Below are 18,791 nucleotides of genomic sequence, written 5' to 3'. Positions count from 1 at the left end.
AGGTGCCACAACTCAAAGAAATCAGGATACTGAAGTTCTATATTAAGAGGAGAAGAAAAAAAATGGCAATCACAAAAAATACCCCAAACCCCCAAATTATTTTAAATTATTTAAAATTTAAGTAAACACATTTATTGGAATGCAATAGAACTGAGCATATGTCAGTAACAATCGTCTTTCATATTTAGATGATTTATTGATGTTAGTGGAAGTATGCATTTGAGGAAAATGCTCCTTCAATGTTCCTTGTTATCCAACCATTCAAGGCAGGATGATGTGAAATTACTGAAATTACAGCAGGCACATTTCAAGTTGGCACAGGGAAAGCAACTTGGTGCCAGCTGAACGAGCTGGACACTGTGTGTGAATTTTTTCATGGAGCCTAAGGAAATCTGGTTTTGCAGAGGAACTTCTCCACTCCCACATTGCCCACTGGTGGTCTCCAGATGGGGAAAGACTGGCCTTCCTGACCATCAATGACTCTCTGGTGCCCAACATGGTCATTCCCAGGTTCACAGGAGGTCTGTATCCAAAGGGAAAGCAGTATCCATATCCTAAGGTAAGATAAGTGGGAATGCACCCCCCACCTCCTCCTCTGTGGTCACTGATAATATTCAGCCATGTGGAAAGAATGTTTCCAGGCAGTAACAGAGGCTGGTTTTGTTCATGATGCTTTTCAGGAAATAATAATTACTTTTTTTTTTTTCCAGTAGATTATAATACCTGAAAATAAACTATCAGGTGAGGGGAAACTAATTTAAGTTAGAGAATTAGAGAAACTAATTTAAGTAATTTCATCACTGGTGTTTGGCTTGGTAAAATAAATCCAGCACTTCAGAGAGAAGTGTAAAGCATTTGAAGGACTGTGTAGGAAAAAGATCCAGCCCCAGCTGCTCTGGAGTCAGACATTGTGTGCAGAGCTCAGGGCAAGTTCCTTCACAGATACAGAGATCCCAGTAGATTGTGCTGTTGTTAATAAATGTGACAGACTGGCATTGAATAAAATAAGCCACAGTAACATATTTACATGGCCATCAAAAAGAGGAAAAAAAATTAGAACTGTCAGTGTTTTAGAAGATTTAGAGAAGGTTTTTTAGGTTTGTTTTGGAAAGTGAAAGAACAGCCCAATAGGAGTAATGCCTGAAATCACTTCTCATTTTCTGGGGATTTTCTGGTGAGGTGCCTCCAGATCTGCTGTTTTGATCATACAGCTGATCAGTTTATCCAGCCCTTGCACAAAGTGTCTGGGTTCCTTTCTGACAGGTCCACCTATATGGTACTCCTCTGGCATTTCAGGGCAAGTTTATTGAGAGCTTTAGAAAATATTCTGTTACCTTGCTATTCCTGCTACTGCCTTTGGGTGAGGAAACTTTATTCTTGATGGCTGAACAGTTAGGCTGTACCAGTGCTATGAAGCAATAACATACATTATATAAATAGAATATATTTGTGGTATGAAATAATACTCTGAAATAATGAAACAACAGTAATTTTAGGGATAGTTTATATTACTTGCATTGGCAAAATGCCTTGAGTGACAGAGCAAAGAATAAAATAGAGTATTTTTTAGTCAGCTTTGGAAATGAGCAAGGAGTAATATTATTTCATTAGCAATTCAGCATAAAAGTGATACACAATACTACTTCAGTAATCTCATTAATGAAGAAACATTATCTTTATTTAATGTCTCCATTTAATACAAATTTAGTTCCTCGTTAAACATCATTAATTGGTAATGAAGCTGGTGGTGTAGCAACAGAGATTACAAAAAAGATTTGGCCTTTACTATAGAGTGCAACCATCAGAGAAAATTATAACTAGGATTAAAAAATAAAATGAAACACACATGTTTTTGTGAAAATTGGAACATGCTTATCTGTGTCTGTGTACATGTCATACACATAGACTGTATTCTTTTTAAAAAAAGGTGGGGTTTTTTCGTGACAGTGTTATAAACACACAAATGCCACTTTCTTGTCCTCCATACCACTCAGAGACGAGTGGATATAGCATTTGGACTTTATTTTGAGATAAGCCCAAACAGGAATTTCTAACAGGAATTTGGGCGTGTATATCAGCCTGTGAAGAGCCAAGTATACAGCTTTGTCATATACAATAGTAAATCTGTTGAATCAGTGGTTTTTACCTTTTCCTTCCAGTATTAAACAGGGCTTAGCCCCACTGGGGAACACACTTCATGCTTTGTGTCCCAAGGGTGTTAGATAGTGTAATTCCTGTGACATGAAACTGAAACTTGGGGACAGCGTAGGACAGGGATGTGGGACCAGTAGCACCTCCTTGCAGCCCTCCAGAGCCTCTCCTTCATCTCAGGAGCATCCCTTAGCAACAAGCCATGTTACAGGTGAAGGATGATTCCCACCTCCCTGTAGACCCTCAGGATTTATCAGACTCCTCCCAGTGGGTATCTATCAAACTGCCATGTTATTCCCCTTTAGCCACAAGAATCATTTCGTTTCCCTGGGAGCTGGCCTGCCAAAGCAACTGGCTCCTGGTGCAGGCCGGAAATTGAGATTTTCAGCTAACCAACCAAGGGAAGGAAGACTGAGGGAAAATGGTAAAGAAAAGGAGAGGTGGCAGAGGAGGAATGCTATCCCAGACGGAGGTAGTGCAGCTTTTCAGAAGAAGGAACAACAGCATCTGAAAAGGGCTTAGCTGGAGGCTGTATTTACCAGCAGATTTAGGAACTGACTGTGTTTTGGTAGCAAAGCCACTTCTAGTGCTGGTCACTTGCTCTGCACAGGAAGGTGTTCCATCAGTAAAGGGTGGTGAAAGAATCACTCAATACTTCATATCTGTGTGATTCATATGGCTATGAAATTAATTTTTCAGATATAAGATACTTGAGCTTTAATAGCTTTTCATTATTATAAAGATACTGAATTATTTTAACAACTGAGTCTGCTTAGCTGTCACTGATTCAGTGCCTCTAAAACTCCTATTTCTTTGTTTCTTTTCCAAAGGCAGGTCAAACAAACCCCACAGTAAAGCTGTTTGTAGTTAATCTGTATGGACCAGCACATACCCTGGAACTGATGCCACCTGACAGCTTCAAGTCAAGGTATATAATTTCATGGTGTAATGTTTTACGGTAATTGTTCCCAAAACAATCAGGATGTTAACAGTGGCCACTTATTCACAACTGGTACAAACAATCTTAGGCTGGTGTAGCTCTCTTCTACATAAATTGAGGTACTCTAATTTATTGCAGGAATAATTTAATAGTGAATTATGCCTTGCAATTATTAGTGTCAACTGGAATGCTTACTGATTGTGTTACTAAGAGAAATTATTTTAAATGAGTTGAGCATTTTGAATTATTTTCTGTCTATTGATGGGCCACTACTGAAATACATAATAAAATCTGCTGCTGCTTGCTAACCCTTCATTAATTTAAACAGTGCTGTAAATCTGAAAGAGATTTCTTGCCATCAAGATCAGCATCTTCACTCTCCGTAATGACAATAAAGTTCGTCTTTAAGTGTCAGAAGGAGCAAAGAAGTAAAGCAAAAAAGTAATGTGTAAGAAAAGATCCCCAAGATAAAGATAATCTTGAAAAGGTGTTCAGATGTTATGGTTTCACTTCAGGGTTTTCAGATTCATTCTGCCTCCTCAGCAGATGGAAAGTAATAGTAGACTCAAATATTAAAGTTAGTATCTTAAAACTTCCTTTGTCTTCTTGGAACTGAAGCCAAATCTCTGGAGCATCTTTGCTCATTCTTGATAAAGATATTGTTGTTCATTTGATGAAAATTCTGGCTTGCTAGTGCATGAGAAGACTGAGTAAATCTATTTAAATCTGGGGAAAAAAGTTAGTTTCTTCTTCATTTTAACTATTAAGGTATAATTTTCATGCAGTAAAACTTAGAAAGATTGTATATTTGTTATCTGTTTTTACTTTAAATTATGAATTTGGCTCAGGATTTCAGTAACAGTCTTCACACTGGTCATCAACCCATATGTGTCCATATATCAATATATATAGAGATATGAACCATGTGCTTTTAACAGGCTTTTCTAGAGTGAAAATCTTTGAAGTTAGCAATGATTGGGAGTTGTTTTTTTTTTTTTTTCCTAAAGTATTAGCTTTTTTAGTAAAAGTAGCAGCTACCTTTAGAATTCATTTTATTTCAGTGTGTTTCTAACCCTTTCATTATGGAGTTATTAGTAAATAGGTCATGGGAGTATTTCAGAATTAAATCGAATGGTTCATTATCACATATAGCTTTAAGGACAGAAACATTTTTAGAAATAGTTATAGGTTATTTATTAAACTATTTGTAGAAGTAGTTATACACCTCATACCCATCTGCTGTTATGGAGAGATTCACTCCTGCACAGAGAAACCAAAGAAATGGGAAGGGAGAGGGAAAGGGAAGGGAAAAGAGGTTCTGTTAGTTAACCAAAAAAGTAACATTCAGATTCTTAACTTTTCCCAAATTGTGTCTGGTGTAGGACCTTTGAAGACATAAAACTGTTTCCCTGATTTTTAGGGCATCTGGGAACTTGTAAGATTGAATAAATGCAATGTAAGATTGAATAAATGCAATGAAAAATTAAATTAATAAATTCAATGAAAAATTAATTTTCTTCTTTTAGGGATCCTATAAAGGTGCTTGGTAATATTTCCAAAGTCCTGTTCAGGCTATTCTGATATAAAGATAGGATAACACTTGTAAATGTTACTCCTGAAAGTTTCATTCTGTAGAAAAATTTACCACCTGCTATGCACTGTTAATGTCACAAAAAGACTGAAAATCTTCCTTCAGACACATGGTTGTATTTCATGCAGTTACTGTTACCCCTTTGGTGCTTCCATTTCATGTGTACAGTTATGTTTTCTTCAGTGAAAAACATCTTTAATATTTTACTTCAGGCCTTTGTCCAGAATGCAATTAGTTTTTCCTCTTGGAATTGGGGTCATGAGGAAGCTGGAGGTGTGTACAATAAAGCCTGAGAAGCTTGGGGACACAAACTGATTGCTGTCTTGCTTGTGTCACCTGGTGTCATGGTAGATTTTGTTTTACCTGCGCATACATTTTTGCCTCTCAGTAAGATTAAACATCTGTTAAAGCAAAAAAAAAAAAAAAAAGTTCAATATTAAGCTCAGAATACACTTGAAGTCCCCATTTCTATTTATCATTCTGGTATCCAGATGTGAAGATACCTGTTTTGCTAGAAGTCAAGTATGAAAGCCAGAGGAATCTGCATGCTGGGTTGCTCAGGTGTGTTCTGCAAACACAGCACCAGGCTGGCTGAAGCTGCAGTGCTCTCCTGTCTCCTGCCTCTCCTGTGGGCAGCTTTGCTGCTGGTGCTGCTCAGCGTCTCTGAGCTAGCAAGGAGCCTTTTGAATGTATAATTAAAAGCCTGTTGTCAAAGAGTAATGAGATCCCTATCAGTAATAGATTAAAAGCCTAATTATATTCAAGCTAAGCCCCTTGTTTTAAAGGGGGTCTGAGTTTTTTCCAGACAAGCTGACTCCACTCCAGCACATAACTCAGCTGGACTGTGAGAGCTGCCTGTGGGAGAGAAGGGAAGGAAATAGCTGGGCAGGGATGACAGAGTGCAACAGGTCCTCTATAGCAAATCCTCCATAGCACCAGCCCAAGGGAAGCCCATGTGCTGAGCCCGTGGTGTTGAGGGACAGACAATTTGGCTAATATTATGAGTTGTTGGTTAAAACAGAAACAGAAACACATTGACAGTGAGAGGGACCTCCCTTTTATCCAGAAGTCCTGTTATAAAATACTTATTACTTTATAATTTTATAAAGTGGGCTCTAGCTGAACTCTAATATTATAGAACTTCTTTTTTTCTTTGGCAGTAAGACTGGATTATTTTGCAAAAATGTGTGTATCTGAAGTTATTTGTTGTAGGAAAATACTGGCTTCTGTTGGAATTCAGTACTTGTTTCTGAGCTGCCTGGAAAGTACACAGTTCATGTGTATTTGCAAGCATATGTCTCACAGTTGGTAAAGTTTGTGTATATATGCAAAAATTTCCCAGGGGAACATCACACTGAAGGACTGAGCCATCCCACTTGTAGGAACACAGATGCTGGACATTTGGGGTTATTTTCTCCATCCTTTAGTCAGGCAGTACCAATTCAGCATTAAAATGAACTGTATATATGGGGTTTTTTTTCCTGAAGTCTAATCTGAAATACCAATGATCTGAACATTGTGTTCTCAAATGTTTTGCTTAGGGAATATTATATCACCATGGTGAAATGGATAAGCAACACCAAGGCTGTGGTGAGATGGTTAAACAGAGCTCAGAATATCTCCATCCTTACAGTTTGTGAAACCACAACTGGAGCTTGTACCAGGGTAAGTTGTTTGGTTTTGTGTTGTTTTTTTTTTTCCCCAAGGTCTCTTTCCAAGGTTTCTTCTGCATTCTGTTATCATATTCAGAAAAAGATATTTGGAAATCAGTTTGCAGATGCAGTAGTTGTAAGCTGAATATAATTAGTCAACAGGGAGGAAATGGATGTGAGAAAATTCCAAATGTGGTGAAATGAATTCATGCAGTTAGCAACTTTGAGTGACATTTTCAGAATTACTAAGCTTTGTTCATTCATTAGCTTCATTGGAAGCTGCAGTTGCTGAACATCATGTACTTGGGTTATAGCTAGAGCAGTGACAAGCTTGTCCTCTGACAGATATTTTCAGCTGACTGCTTTCTCCTCTCTCCCCCTGCAGAGTTTTAGATCTTTCTATCTCTCACAGCTTCCATACACTTAAGGAAAATGTGTAAAATTCTTATAACTCCTTCAAATTTGATCACGGAATTAAATAACTTTAGAAAAAAAATTTGAAAGGCAACAAGGATATTTCATTTTTGAATGTAAGCCAAACTGAAATACATTTTTCTCTTTGAATCCAGACACATTCCACCCCTGGACCCAGACTTTGACTTCTGACACTCCTGCATTACATCTCCCCATTTTCTCAGTCAATCTTGCATCTTGAATGCATTTGGCTGCTTTCCCATTTCTGAGTCACAATCTCTTCCCAGAACCAGCTAAAAGTATAAATATTTTCTGTACATGCTGCTATCAGTACCAACAGATGCTCCAAAACAGAGGGTATAATTTGGCAGTTTAAATGGTTATGAGTGATTAATGTTGGCCTCTGAGTCAAAAGGCTCCCATCAGTGTCTGCTGCTGAAGTCAGTCATATTGGAGTGTCAGAGATTATTTCCAAGCTCATCTTCTTCTTCTGCTGCCTACTACAGGGTGTTTTTCCTCACTCAGAAACTGTGAATGAATCCCCAAAGTATGGATTAAGATTGTGACCGTTGAGGTTTGGTTCCTGTGAGCCTTTTGTCTTTTTATTAAGAAAGTTGGTCCTGAACTACTGCAGCTGCATCTGACCTTTATGTGCTCCAAGGTCAATTGGATTTGTGGGAAGTGGGTACCCAGGGAGCTGTAATCCAGGACATAATGTAAGAGAGACAGACCGAGAAGTCCCACTCCAGAACACTTACAGTGCAGCAAAGGACATTTTTAGGGGGCTGAGGAAGGATGGTGATGCACTCTCACTGTTGTGAGCACAGCCCAGGCCTGGCTCCTCCTGGAAGGCTCCTATATTGCACCCTCTGGGATAAAGTGATGCTCTTGAAATCATCAATGGATGTGGAAAGGCTAAATGTGAGAATTTAACATTGTATCACACCATTTGATTTCAGCTGTAAACCTTTTTTTCTTTCTAGGATGTTGCACACGTCCTCAGTTTCAAAAAAAACTGTATAAAACCAACTGCTACAATAGCTACAGATTTTCATTTTTCAGGCCATATATGTACAGATTCTTCTATAGCTACTAAATTTTCATTACTTCCCAGTGACTATCACAATTTGCAACAGTTAATGTGTATTATATTTTTTTTTCAACAATGTGTGCAATGTGTGTATGATATTTGGTTGTTTTGTTGGTTTGGGTTTTTTTTTTTTCAAATGACATCATGTGAAACATGAATATGAACAATAAAAAAAATAATTTGGTTTTTTTTTTTTTTCTCATCACTGATGCCACACTACAAGCCATTAAAGCACAAGATTGTGATTTGAAAAGGTCTCACAATTTGAGCTTGATTCTGGCTGTTTGCCCAGTGTTGATGAAGGACCTAAAATATCCAGTTGTCAGATGATGCCTAGAGGTAAAAAACAAATAGAAGCTTCTTGATAGCTAATCAGAAAGGACTGAAATGGCATTCTTAGTTTCCCCTGTGATGTTCTACCAAAAATCTGAATAAAGCAGCTGACTTTGTAATTAAATTATCATTTGTTTCAATGCAAGTGCCAGCAAAGAAATGAGGAGATTGTAACACAGTAGAAAAAAACCCCATTAAATAGCTAGAGACCTTTTGCTGAATATGGGAAATATTTTTTATCTCTAGCTATTCCATAAAACCAATTTTTTCCTATTTTTTTTTCTTTTAGAAATATGAAATGCAGTCAGATCTGTGGCTCCCTAAACAGGTACAGTAGAAATGCTATTTCTGGGTGCATAATGCATAATTGCTTCATTGTCATTTTTATTTAACTGTGTGTTATTTTATAAACTAATAAAGTCCTGAGACACTTCTGAGGGTTTTGGAGGCAGTATTCCCTTCAGTTTCTGGTCTGTCTGGATTCAGTTCAGTAAGCATTTAGATGAACAGCTGATTAACTACCCAAGTCTGGGGTGGTGGAAGACAGACCAGATGAATTTCATTCCAGGCATGTCCTACTTACTGTGATTTGTTTCTGATTTAAAAATGATCTCACCAAATTAAAGCAGGAGATCAAAGATTAGAGGTCATATGGGCTATAATTGGAATGAGAAAGTAAAGTATTTCTAAATTCATACCCAGAACAATATGTTTAACTAATATGTCAGCCAATTATTCCACTTTCATAGCTTCAGAAGAACTGTCCAATAACTGGATGAAACACATTCCATTTAAACTACATTTCAGGCTTCATTTTGCAATGTGCAAATGAGAAATCATTTTAACAAAAAAAACCCCAATGCTTTTATAGCAAGCCATTTCCTTTCATACTTCTGTGCAAAGCTAGACAGGGAGAGATGGTATCACATCAGGCTGCAGTTTGTGGTAAAACCCTGATTCAGAATATCAATTCAATGTGCTTATTTTTTCCATACAACTTTATCAAAATCAGTGGGTGTTAAACATGTACTCAGTGAGTCCAAACCATTGAAACTTTTCTTCTTCTCCTCAGCAGTAGGAGTTATCTCTGCCATTATTTGTATGTCTGTAAAGGACACTGTCTTGGAAAGTCTCCCTGCATTAGGAATGAGATTACCAGAGGTAATTACCAGAGGTTATTGTGAGGGAGAGTTCTGCAAGGGCTGTAATATTCTAAACACCCTTTAGGACAGAATTGCACATGGCCTGAGCTATATTCAGCTTTAGCCACCACGTTTTTGTTAAACTTAACAGAATATACTGAAAACCTAAGAATGTCTTCTCCAACTGACTTCTGAGCACCGCAAAACCAAGTAGACAAAAAAATTGAGGCTGATCTTTTGTTAAGAAATGTAATGAGAGGTGTGCCAGACTAACACAATGTTACACTTACAGAACGAGGAGCCTGTTTTCTCCAAGGATGGCAGTAAGTTCTTCATGACTGTGCCAGTGAAGCAGGGTGGCCGTGGTGAGTTCCACCACATAGCCATGTTCATTGTGCAGGTAAGGCTCTGGTCAGGCTGTTTATGATATCCTACTGCTTGTCTAGGACTTTTAACTGAATTTCAGTTTAATCAGAACACTTGTGTCATGGTCATTTGTCCTGTCCAGTTTGTCTCTCAGTGCAGTGGAATGTATTTATAACTTTTTCCAGAATAAAACCTAATTTTACCTTCTCTAAATACACTATACATGCATTCCTTTAAATAGCAAATAATTTTAAACGCCTATTTAGAATCTGCTCTTACAGAACAGTAAAGGGAGGCAATACCCAAACTTAAAACTTTTGTGAAAGTTAGAACTCTTTTATTACCCTTTGCAACATTATTCAGCAGCTTTCATTTCCCAGGGTCATTACTTTTTCCAAAGAAGAATCTGAAAGAAGATAAATTTGCAGTGTGACTTTGAAGGTCACCAGTATGAAGTTGTGATGAACTAATAAAGGAAATTATGCCCTGGAACGGAATACTCCAAGGCATCTATTTAAATCACCAGAGCATTAATCCAGGTGCTTTAGCAGAGCCATATGACATAGGAGGGATTACCAAGGTACCCAAACATCAAAATAGCAGATTTGTGCCAGGCAGCTCTTGTTATCTGCCTTTATGACAGTGTTCTGGTATGAACATTATTAAGTCTGAAATATGTTCACAGTGCGCTGCAGACAGAACAAGAACAAAAGAACTCTAATGACAGTTTAACCTGAAGAAACAAGAACAAAGATGCTCATTCACCAGAGTAAATATATCAAGAAAGAGTCAGTGAAGATAAAAGGGATCACAGCCATGTCAAATTCTATTTCCTAAAGAAAACAGCAACTCAGATGACAGACTGGTAAAGGTGTATTTATTGATATAAATACAAATAAAAATTCACACCTGAGCAAAACCCTTTAGTCAGTTGTGGTGGGTCTAGCATTGGCCAAATGCCAGTGCTAGAATATACTAGAATATATGCCACTAGAATATACTTCCTCATTTCCTGCTCTGAGATAGGATTAGGAGGAAGGCAAATCAAGCTCAAAACATTTTTAACAGTAACTGAAAGAAAGCAGGCCTGGCCTTGTTACCTGTTTCCAGGCCAGAAGGAAATGAGAGAATTCCCAGTGCTTGTTTGCTTTAAATTGTGAATCTCACAGAGGTGAATCTAGTTTTTAATTGGCTTGTTAGCATACTTATTCTCAAAGGTAGCCAGCAACTAGTTTTGCTAGGCACAGAGGAAGCTCTCAGCAGCTCCTCACAGAAAAAATCATTTCTGTGGGTGGCTCCAATGCAAAACCAGCACATCAGTCAAGCCTTATTTTGGTATCTTTCACAGTGTGAATAAATACCTTTAAAATAAATGAAATAATAGTGATCTGGATCTGAAAGTTCACTTGCAACATTCCCAAGGATGTTGCAGATACGATCAAGTTTGCCTTAACCTTGTAGGCTCTGACATTTCTTGCTACTGAAAAGTCCAGGAAACTTGATTCTAATTCAGGAAAATGTTTAAGCAAAGATCAACCCCACTCCTATTCAGTAAGATAATACATGCCTACTTTTAAGCACCTTTAATTCCAGCAGAATAATGTTTAAAGTCAAGCTTATGTTTCAGAATTTAGTATTCTGTTCCTTCTAGGCAGAATTAAAGCCCTGAGTACTGCACAGCTCCAAAACTAGAAAATGCTTCTATTTTGCCTGCCATCAACATGAATAAACAAATCTGAATGGCATCACCAATGACAAATTTGGCTTTAAGCATGTAGCTGCTCCTGAGAAAAGGAAAATGTGATATCCCATGTGATATCAGCCATTATTCATCAGTAAGCAACATTCTGCGTGGTAATGGGGCTGATACAGAGCAGTAAAGGGCAGGAAATATGTTTATATGATGTGTTTTACACACTGCATTAATCTGATTGTCCATTATTTCTAAAGCAAACATAGAGGCATAAAAAGTATATTAAGCGTTGCACATAAAGCCCTTTGTCACATTGGATGTTTGTCACACCTTGTGAGAGCCACAGCAGCACAGCAGGTGCCCTGCAGAATTTAAAGCAGTCAGCAGATCACCAGTACCCAGATGTTCACAGCATTTCTGGGGTGCAAAAGGATAACTCTGGAATCTGGCACTGGGATTCTCATTCCTGCTCTGGTGCCACTCAGCAGAGGCATCAGCCCAGTGACAGAAATCAGCTTTCATGTGCAGGAAAGTTAAAACAGAACCAATGTGGACTTGCAGGGATAAAGAAGGAAATTTTAATGGCTTGCTTTGATTTAATCACCGAGGCTGATTTCTCAATCTTACAACAAATTCTGGTGTTTTTCAGGCTGCATTTCTTTGACTGCACTTCAGAAAAGCATGTGTCAATTACACAAAGCACGTTAGCAGAGACATCTAATTAAATCTTTATTCAGGGAGGAGTTACTGTCTGAAAGGTTACTGTCTGTCATAGATTATTTACTGTATGAATGGAGAGGGCTGGATGTGTGGTTTATTGTTTTCAAATGCTTTTAGTAACTTATGAAATATTTAAAAGAAACTAATCTCAAAATGGGATTGAATCATGTCTTACGTATCTAGACATTTCTTTCATGGAGCTTTGCAACTCTAGAAAATCTCTTTTTTTTCAACCACAAAATAAGAATTATAAAGTAACTTTAATGGATCAAGGGGATAACTTTCTTCAAGCTTCATAAATTATGTATTATGGCTGTAACCTTGAAAAATAACCATGTTTATTAACACTTGGCTATGCTTTTTATTGCTCTTTCTTGTTAGATTCTGTGATCTTAATATTTAAATATCTATTTCAGTAGCTGCAGCTTCTCTCTCTCTAAAGAAGAAATAGTCACTTACAATAAATCACTAATATGTATTTTAATCATTCCTGGAGACAGCACTGAATATCAGAATCTTCCTGAACAGGGAGCCCTCATCATAAACAGATGTACAGCACCGAGCACAATGTCCTGATTTCATTTGGTACTTGCAAGGCTTGTCATAGAATTTCTATCATTCTTTCCTCGTGAATCTGTTAGGAAACAAATCAGTTCCAAGGGGCTTGGTTCTGCCTTGCCAGCTCCCAACATTTCCCATAGGCTATCTTTGTGCATTTGCTTCTTTTTAGTTATTGCTACTGTTGATGCCTCCTGCTCAGGGCACAGGTCAGAAATACATGGATTAAAAAAAAGGCCAACCTTTTTTGCTTTTATGACTTTTTGTAGGCCTTGTAACCTCTGAGTATCACCTCTGAGATATTTCTTTTCTTTATAAATTTTGTCTTGAATTTGAAAACTAAGAATATGTATATACATGCCAAGCATAATAACCCTAATATAGAAAAATCCCCAAAAAGTATGTCCAAACTGTGAAGGTTTAAGTTTTAATCTTCAATAGCCTGAGCCATGATTTTACCTTTTGCACTCAGATAAGCTTCTCACTTAGGTTTTTTTTATTTTAACTTGTGTCTGATGAAGAGTTTGCTGCAACTTCCAGCCAAAGGGTGGTTTTTACCTGCATTGCTTCCTGATTTCTATTATTTGTTGACATGGGGGCAGCTGAAAGAAAAATTGTGCTGAAAAATTGTGTGTGAAAAAAAGGATCATTTTAATGACTTTAAAAAGCTTATAGGTGGGAGGGAAAGGATAAGTGAAGTTCAGGCCCCTCAAAATGTTTATTAGGTTTGTGGTTTGAAGATGTTATGTTGCATTTTAAAGTTTAAAAAGCTGTAATCAGTAATGACATGTGCAGGCAATCCTGCCAGGCAAAGAAGAATGTAGCAAGGTGAAAGTTAATGTTTTCCCATCTCTCAACAGGCTAAAAGTGAACAAATCAGTGTGAGACACCTGACTTCAGGGAACTGGGAAGTTATCAAAATCCTGGCATATGATGAAAATACTCAAAAGATGTAAGCACTGTTCCCTTTTTTTATAAAAATATTCAAGTTATTAAAGTTGAATCCATTAAACTCAAAATTAAACAGCAATATTTCTTTAATTTCAGAGCATTACCAAAACTTTGACACACTTGAGTACATAAGGTGCAGTTTTAAGACAATTCATCTGCCATTCTTTTCCTAAATGCATTTTTATGCAGAGGGAGAGAATCACACTGTAATATCACTTGACTCTATATTTTTCAGAATAGAAGGAATCAACACACAGTGCAGCAGTAACAACATTTTGGTAATTTCTTTCCTGGAATCCAGATAAGAAGTCATAATAAATTCTTAGTACTTGATAAAACATCACACCTTTACTGCATGAGGTCTCAGAGTTTTGGGGATCTGATCCAACTTCATAAATTCAAAGTATTTGTAGAGATTATCAGAGCTCCTGATTCTCACCCACAGAGAACTCTTTCCATAGCTCATCTTAGTGAGAGAGTGGATGAAATGCATATTTGGTGCTTTTGGGGAGGAATTTAGTACTAACACAAAATGTCTGAAGGCTTCATCTGACATTCAGTGGATCTTGTTTAATTTTCACTTCTATCGGTCCATGGCAAAAAATACACAAGCATATTTAGTTCTCATTTGCTTTAAAATAAATGATATTTCAACAAGAACTTTTTTGAGGCTGCAAGAACTCTCATCTTTTTCACTGGTACTGGAGAAAACCTTTTTTTTGCAAGTCTTTCTATGGGTTTTGAAAATATATCTGCAGAGAATTTTCCTGGTACTTCTGCAAGGCCCAGGAGTAGAAATGAGGTCTGGATGCAGTCAGGCTGCAGAGAGGTGAAAGATGTCACAAGGGCTGTCTCAGCCACTTGAGGGACTGCCTTGGCCTCCTTCTGCCTGTCAAGCAGAAACTTTGTGGGGATCTCATCAGGGAAACACCAAGGGCTTCTGTTGGGGTTCTTGCAAAGTCTCTTTCCACCCATGCAAAGCAGATAGAAGAAAAAGTTGGTTTATGGCTCAAAAAGGCACTCAGATCTCATAAGACTTATTTTAATATATGACATAATTTCATTGTGACCTTTATCTGCTATTTGGGTTTATATTGCAAACTCTTGGAGTGAAGCAGAAACTTTCTCTTCTGTGTTTTTAGTATGCAGAGAGGTGTCCTGGTTGCTACTGGAGCTCCTGGGCATCACAAGAATTAAAATAATGAAATCTTGTTTTCATCATGGTTTTAACAGGAAATTGTATAGCTTCTGAAATAACTAATCTGTATATTGAATTGAAGTTTAATCTTGGAACTTAGGCTTATATATAAGTATTTGGTCTTCATGGATATTTGTGAATTTTAAATTTTTAAAAATGTTACTTATGGTGTCTCTCACTTCTCTAAACACTACCCAAATCAGACATTTTACCAAACTGAGTTTTACCTTTTTTCTCTTTTGGACACAGTTATTTCTTAAGCACTGAAGAGTCCCCAAGAGGAAGACAGCTGCACAGGTAAGAGCTACATGGGGCTGTGTTATCAGCTTCTTCATCCCAAGCCAGAAGTGCTATGTGCTTGGGTAATCATTTACATTGTGTAAAAATTAGTATGCTTGAGCTGTAACAAAGAAACTGCCACAGCTTTTCAAAATTAAAATTGCCATTTTCTAAAAAATAGAAAATTTTCTAACAAAAAATGTTCTTACCATAGATCTTCACTATTTTCCTTTATAATCATCTAAAAAGTTAAACCTAAATACAAGCATTTAATATGACCGTGTTTTACTAAATAAAAATATTTATAGGGTTTAATCATGTTATTTAAAGTGTGGGGGAAAATCACCTTATTTTCAGTGCTTAAACCTGAGGCTAGTGAGGTTTTTATGATTTCCTACAAATGCTGTGAGTTATTGCAGTGCCAGTGGTGCTTTGGGCAGCTTTTGTATCCTGTCTACATAGCCAAGGTTACTTTGTTGTATTTTATTCCAATGTAAAATGCTTCTGATCATTTTCTTCCCCCAGTGTATCAACAGTGGGGTCACTGAACCGTCAGTGTCTCTCGTGTGACTTCCTGAAGGAGCAGTGCACCTACTTCAGTGCCAAGTTCAGCCCCATGAACAGGCATTTTCTCCTGCACTGTAAAGGTGAGAAAATGCACAGGGTGCAATGCTGCTGGCTTCTGAATTAATGTATTCCTTGGGAAGGGCATTAGGCTGGACTCTAACATTGAGGCCAGCAGTGGATTACTCAAAGTTCTGTACAGAGCTCATTCTAAGACTGCAAGTAAAGATGTTCTGTGAAATGATTAAATTAAAGATGTTCTGCTAAATTATGAGTGATGTCAGAAAGCTGCTCCAATCCTGATCCCGCTGTCCAAATAAAGGACATCAACTTACATTGACCCTAAATAGAAATCCTTCACCAAAAAATTCAGGATTTTGGTGATGCTACTGTGGCTTGTAACAGTTTATTATTTTATATATTGGGATTGGTCTTGTGTGACTATACCTAGTTAAAAAATGGGAGCCTGTGTTTTCTAGCAGTGTTTGTACACATGTATGTGCAGTGTATCTGTACACCACCATAATTATGTGTATGGGTGTATCTACCAAAAAACAGCTGTGGTTTAATCCCCGGGGACAGATCCTCTTTATCAGTTCAATTGTAATAAATAACTCACAGTGTTTTACTGTTGTCTGCGTTCCAGTAGCACTACATGGCACCAGCTGGCTTCAGAATTTCTATATAAACAAAAAAAATTAAAACCATTCCACACAGAGAAAGTTATAACCTACACATAGGAAATAAACACTGATATATAAATGATAAAAAAGGTTCAGAAAAGCATGAGCCAATGCATAATAAAGTACATAGTTAGACCTGTTGTCCTTGAAACTTGAAAAATGTTACAGACACTATCCCCCTAGCATTTTTTTAATAGTTAGGATCAGAGTGCAAAGAGCAGATGACAATTCATCTGAAATACATATAAATAGCTCATTTTACATTCATGCTTTTTCTCTATTTCTTTTACAACTCTACTATTTTTTCCCCACACAAAAATAAAATACATGCTGACTTGAGCGTTGAATGTATCCAAACAAGGAAACTATGAATATATATTGGCTAAAATAAGGGGTTTGTTTTCAGTTTTGTTTTTTTGGGTTGTTGTTTTTTGTGGAAATGCAGCTATAGTGCAGCTGATTAGAAGAAGAAGGAACAAACTGTGTGATTTATAAATGGTTAAATCTGCAGCAGAAATGATGGAGCTAATCTTGAGGTCCTTCTCTGAGTAATGAGCTCCTCATGCTTTAAGCAGAGTTTTCCCTTGTGCTTGACATAATCCCTATGGGGTAAATCTCAGATTCTTGCAGGAGAGAGGTTTGATAAATTGGGAAGAGATTTTTGCCCTGAATCAGCAATGTGCCAGGGTCCAAAAGCATCTTGTTACTATTTTAGCAAAATATATTCAGCCTGTAATTTTTAATGTGCTTCTTTGGTATAAAAATGTGGATGCCAGTAGGAGGTTGTGCATGTGATTACTCACAAGCTCACGACTTTCAGTGACTTTGGCAGTTCTCTGGTTGAGCTGGGAAGGCTGTAGATCATCCTCCCTGGATTAAACCTACACTCCACTGGGTTGCAGTAGATGTTGGGCAGGGATGCTAAACCACTGTCGTTAATTTATTCTGCCTCTAACATTAATGTAGAGTTAATGCTGGCTGGGAGTTGTTCAGGGTCTTCTGCTGTGTTTCCTCAGAGCCTGGCAGATACAGCAGAATGTGACCCCTGTGGAGTGCCAGGGCCCTGGGCTGGGTTGGACATTTGGCAGTGTCAACACTGGTGGCAAGGTCACCATAGAAGTGGCATCAAAACTCTTCTGCTTGTGAGAGTTTGAGCAAACTGCTTTGGGGAGACAAATGGCAAGTCTGCTGTGTCCATTCACACTCATTTTCCCACGGCAAAAAGCCTTCACCCAATTGTGACAAAAGCAATTTGCCCAGAAAAACCCTTGGGGGACTCTGGACTGGTTCTATCTGTATAAGCTGCAATTCTTCAACCTCCTGTTCACCCACAAGCACCTTTATTAGGATTGTTTTTCCTTCTTAGTTTCCCTCAGCCAGGAGATGTCTCTCATTTTGCCAGCTGTATCCATCTCCAGAGACTCTCCTGAGTGAGGAGTTATTTCTTGCCTGGTAGATGGAGGACTGAATCCTCAGCCTCTCAGTTTTGGCAAGCACATCCTTTGCACTCATTTTCCACATTGCTTGGGGATTTTTCCTTTGGCACTTCACAAACACTAGCAAGATATTTTTCTATCCACTCAAATAAGATAGTTTAGAAAGGGAGTAGTTGTTTCTCCCCTTTTATACAGCAGGAAATAAGCTCTGGGTTTGAGGTTCTGATAGGAGGTCAATGGAAAATCCAAGTGTTATGCTTTGTTCTGATGCACTGTAACACAATGCCTCTGACACAAATTTGTCCTTTTTTTTCCCTCTGATCAGCATTTTAATCTACTTCAATCTCCCTTTTTTCAAAATGTCATTGTCCTTCTATCTTTTAGTATGACAAATAGAGATAGGTTGGAAAATGCTGGTGCTTCCCTGCTCAGAAATGGTCTTTCTTAAATAAGAATTGAAAGCAAAATGACAAATTCAGAAGTAAAAAGAGCTGGAAATAAAAACAAACCAAAGCAAAAGAGACATCTTATGAAATTATTTTCTTAGAGAGCTAAGGCAGAAAGCTGTGATTTGTCAACCATCTACCTGTAAGATTTTTGTCAATCGTCCCCCTTGAGGGAGAGAATGAAACTGATAAAAATCTTCAGTGAAGGCTGTGAATGTCATCACGCTATTTATTTCAGGTATTTACATTTCCCTAGGCTCATGCCATAATTAATTGAGAGAGACAACCTCTCAAAACACATAAATTAAGCTCTGTCTCTTCACTCTCAAAGGGAATTGTTTTGGTTTTTTTTCTCAAAAAGAGAGTAACTCCTCATTTCAAAGGGTCCATGCCTTCATCTGCCATGGGGTCCTCAGGGACTTCAGCTTTTCTCTATTGTTCTTCATCACCCAATAGTGACTGAATGCTGGTAATTTAAGCATTGAAGTAACACAGAGCTTCTGATGTGTAAATTCCATGTTGGGGATGGGGACGCAAGATTTTCTTTGGCAGGTTTACACTGGTGGGGATCTTCAGAGCAGGGA

The 18,791-nt window shown here is 37.7% G+C and overlaps 1 protein-coding gene across 2 annotated transcripts in view; it reads left to right on the top strand.

The window, feature by feature from the left end:
• The window catches only part of DPP10 (dipeptidyl peptidase like 10), a 434,475-nt gene that overhangs the window by 394,575 nt on the left and 21,109 nt on the right, over nt 1–18,791 (top strand). For both annotated transcript variants that reach the window (XM_054277922.1, XM_054277921.1), the window contains exons 9-16: nt 405–559; nt 2,982–3,079; nt 6,224–6,347; nt 8,461–8,499; nt 9,606–9,713; nt 13,511–13,602; nt 15,049–15,096; nt 15,604–15,725. In XM_054277922.1, the coding sequence (XP_054133897.1) occupies nt 405–559; nt 2,982–3,079; nt 6,224–6,347; nt 8,461–8,499; nt 9,606–9,713; nt 13,511–13,602; nt 15,049–15,096; nt 15,604–15,725 (786 nt within the window). The remainder of the gene's footprint in view (nt 1–404; nt 560–2,981; nt 3,080–6,223; nt 6,348–8,460; nt 8,500–9,605; nt 9,714–13,510; nt 13,603–15,048; nt 15,097–15,603; nt 15,726–18,791) is intronic.

This window comes from Melozone crissalis, unplaced genomic scaffold (assembly GCF_028551555.1).
Source record: "Melozone crissalis strain CALT ecotype California unplaced genomic scaffold, PUWL_Pcris_2 ptg000023l_1, whole genome shotgun sequence".
NCBI classification, from domain to species: Eukaryota; Metazoa; Chordata; class Aves; order Passeriformes; family Passerellidae; genus Melozone; species Melozone crissalis.
Note: the sequence above shows the minus strand (reverse complement) of the source record. Positions and strands in the feature narration are given on the sequence as shown.